Consider the following 3,145-nt stretch of genomic DNA (forward strand, 5'->3'; position numbering starts at 1 on the left):
TATGTGTTTTCCTCTTTATTATCGACTGAGTTTTGTATTTTTAAGAACAAACCAGGTTGCCTATATGAGCTTCCAGCATGCAGAAATTCATTTAGAGTCACTAGTAATTATGAATAAAACTATAGTATCCCTTTGTGGTTGTTAACAACCCTGGGTCATTAGCACATTAGGCATGGTCCTTGTTTAATCCCTTCCCTTATGGTTTGAAGTACTGTTAGGTTTTGATTAACAACTGAACCTGAACATCAGCATCTGTTGGTCACGTTTTAGCATTTATTATATATAGACCATCATTTGGATTAATATACATGATTTAGATGCTTTGCTTGTTATCATATGTGGTTTCTTATTGATGGCATAATTCATTTTGTATGTATGCAGTTTGGCTGCACTATGTTGCTGCTGCATGCTGGAGGAATGCTGCTTCTTTCTATGATATTTCATCAAGAGTGAACTATTTCAATTTACATGTGTGGTTTTGCTACACTTCTTTGCTACTATTTGGGGGAGAAATGCTGCTCAAAATGAGTTCTACATGGCATTGTTATGGGAGTCGTTACTGTCCTGTTAACAGTCATATGCTTGTATGAGTTACATGCTCATCCGATTTACTAGTTTATCTGCTCAGACTTTGTAAACAGAAGTTTCAATATTATAAATATAGCTCTTGGTTCTCGTTGTATATTAATTTATTTGCATCTTTTGCTTGGCCTTCCACCATGCTGATGTTCCTCATGGTTCATTATTCCCTTTCTGTAGCTTTTACATGAAAGATAGCTTTTGTATCTCCTTTCAAAATGGCTTTTCAAATTATGGAATGGTCTACAAACTTTATGCCACCTCCCTGATGAAGAAATTAGTTTTAAACTCCCTAGTCTTAAGAAGCAACCTAGAGAATCATGAAGGTTTAAAATGTTTATGCTGCTTTTCAAAGCCATGTATCCAGGATCCTCCAGCTACCTTTCTTCCTTTTTGATTTTCTTATTGCTACTGCTGCCTGTAATTATATCCATCCCCTAATCCTGCCAAACTTGAGCGGTAAACTTTATACAATAATGTAATGTCTTGTATGCTCAAACTTCCAAATGTATAGCATTTTGAAGTTTGACCCAGGTTCAACCCCAACAATTCTGTCATTCGGCAATCAACTGATGTAAATCCGTGTTGACATCAACACCAAGTCATGAGTTTCGCAGAAGAAACTTTTGGGATTCTGCAGCATCCATGACTAGAAGTTTAACACCACAAAAGGGGATGTTGAAAATGGAAACTGCTTGCAAAATGTATTTAAGATTGTCAACAAAATATCTTGCCATGGGTTCCTGTAGAACTTCACTAAGCACCAAACTTGGAGGATGATTGCTCAGCTTTCAAAGAGCTGACTACTATTTTGAAATGATTCGAGTCCATAACCACCTTGCCTGCATCCGCAGATGATGAAGTCATCCTCACTAATGGTTTTTACAATTCCATGTCATAATCATGATTGAGGCTTTAGCACATGATGAACTGACCGCTCCAGTAGGGCCCCGGCACTTAAAATAAATTTGGGGAGCTTTCCTCCTCCCACAGCCCTTCAAAAGCTCAAACCGTTCCTAGACAAAGTTCCTTCAGTCAACCCACCGCCCCAGTAAAGGCTTATGGGGCCGGTTCCAAATGAACCCCAAGTTCATTGCTGGAAATGATGGCAAAACTTTCAGTGGTTGATTCTGGCAAATACACTAGAACAGATCGATTCATAGTAACAAGGATTACAAATAGCAAATCTCTTGTAAATTAAACAACAGTAGCATACAGCTAAACCACCAACAAGCTAAGAATCCATAAAAATCAGTTGTCCTAATAAAGTACAACTACTTAAATAAAGTAGACAAGACATGGCAGAGCCAAAACAATGCACCTACAAAATCCACACAAATTCTGGTGCATCTTCCCTATGCCCAACCAATGTTCGATACAGATACATCTTTTCTACCTTCTGCCTATCATCAAGGCTAAATTCCATCTGATCGGTATCATTTATGATCTCCACGCTCAGGCTTGGCATCTTCTCTGCAAGTGTCTTGCAGCCTCCGAGGGTAACTTCGCAGGAGGACATCCAAAGGGATCGCATTGTTTCATACTTTCCCACGTCCTCTAGAAGTGCTGCATTACCAAAGGGGCAGTCCCTGATCTCTAGCTTGCGAAGCTTCTTGCAACCATTCAACACATAGAGCATTCCTTTGTCACTGTCAGCAGCAAAAGCAATGGACAGCATTTCAAGCTGCTCAGCATACATTCCTATGTAAAGGAAAACCTGATCAGTCAGAAGGCCAGAGAGTGATAACCGCTTAAGACCCTTGCAAGACTGAACAATTGCCCCAAAACCTTCATCCAACGGCTGATTGGTCACAGCGTCAGGTTTTATGGGATCCAGGATGCACAATCTGAAGCGAATAAAATTAGGGCAGTTCTTGGCTACAGTTATGAGGGCAGCATTGGTCATCTGCTGACAGAAGTACAGCAATGAATTGAGTTTAGTACAGCCTGCGGATACAAGGACCAAACCTTCCTCCGTTACAGCAGCATTTCCAGCCCCATAAGGATCAGATGGAAAAACCCTCAATTCCTGCAATTCTTTACATGTTGAAGCTACAACTCCTAGTCCTTTGTCTCCAATACAATCAAGTATCTGCAACACGTATATCGATTATTGTCATTCAATAAAATTTAGATGGACACCTACAACTGGATTAAAAACAAGTAAAGATCATACCCATAGACGCTGAAGTTTCCTGCAGTGGTGAATCAGCTTTGTGAGCTCATTACCATGAAGGCCTGGGGCATAGCTCAAGTTCAAGAAGGTCAGGTTTGTGCAAATTGGATAAACAGCTGGCATGCAACGAGGAGCAACCTCCAGAAACCCTGATAAACTCCTGATCGATTTGCACCTTTGAAAGGCAGATTTTAATTTGTTATAGACCTCAGAAGATGGATCATGTACATAAGATCCAGTACCCAAGTCCACCACTTGAGGTGCTCGCATCAATATTTTCTGGAGGGTCTCAAGAGGCACTGCACGGTTTAGCCTCAAACTCTTGAGGTTGGGGGATCTCGCTACAAGTCTTTCAAGAGCCCCTAAGCTTATCTCTCCTTTGAGGCATGC

The 3,145-nt window shown here is 40.5% G+C and overlaps 2 protein-coding genes across 2 annotated transcripts in view; one reads left to right on the plus strand and one right to left on the minus strand.

The window, feature by feature from the left end:
• The window catches only part of LOC110426846 (proline-rich family protein), a 2,348-nt gene extending 1,660 nt beyond the window's left edge, over positions 1 to 688 (plus strand). The window contains exon 3 of the mRNA XM_021442142.2: positions 382 to 688. Coding sequence (XP_021297817.2) covers positions 382 to 436 — 55 coding nt within the window. The 3' untranslated portion in view covers positions 437 to 688. The remainder of the gene's footprint in view (positions 1 to 381) is intronic.
• Positions 689 to 1,717: 1,029 nt separating this feature from the next.
• The window catches only part of LOC110426844 (protein AUXIN SIGNALING F-BOX 2-like), a 3,310-nt gene continuing 1,882 nt past the window's right edge, over positions 1,718 to 3,145 (minus strand). Inside the window, exons 2-3 of the mRNA XM_021442139.1 lie at positions 2,756 to 3,145; positions 1,718 to 2,671 (exon numbers count right to left, since the gene is read on the minus strand). The exon at positions 2,756 to 3,145 is cut by the window's right edge and continues 106 nt beyond it. Of these exons, the coding sequence (XP_021297814.1) occupies positions 1,901 to 2,671; positions 2,756 to 3,145 (1,161 nt within the window). The 3' untranslated portion in view covers positions 1,718 to 1,900. The remainder of the gene's footprint in view (positions 2,672 to 2,755) is intronic.

This window comes from Theobroma umbraticum, unplaced genomic scaffold, assembly GCF_002168275.2.
Source record: "Theobroma umbraticum cultivar Fairchild unplaced genomic scaffold, ASM216827v3 scaffold_239.1, whole genome shotgun sequence".
In the NCBI taxonomy this organism is placed as follows: Eukaryota; Viridiplantae; Streptophyta; class Magnoliopsida; order Malvales; family Malvaceae; genus Theobroma; species Theobroma umbraticum.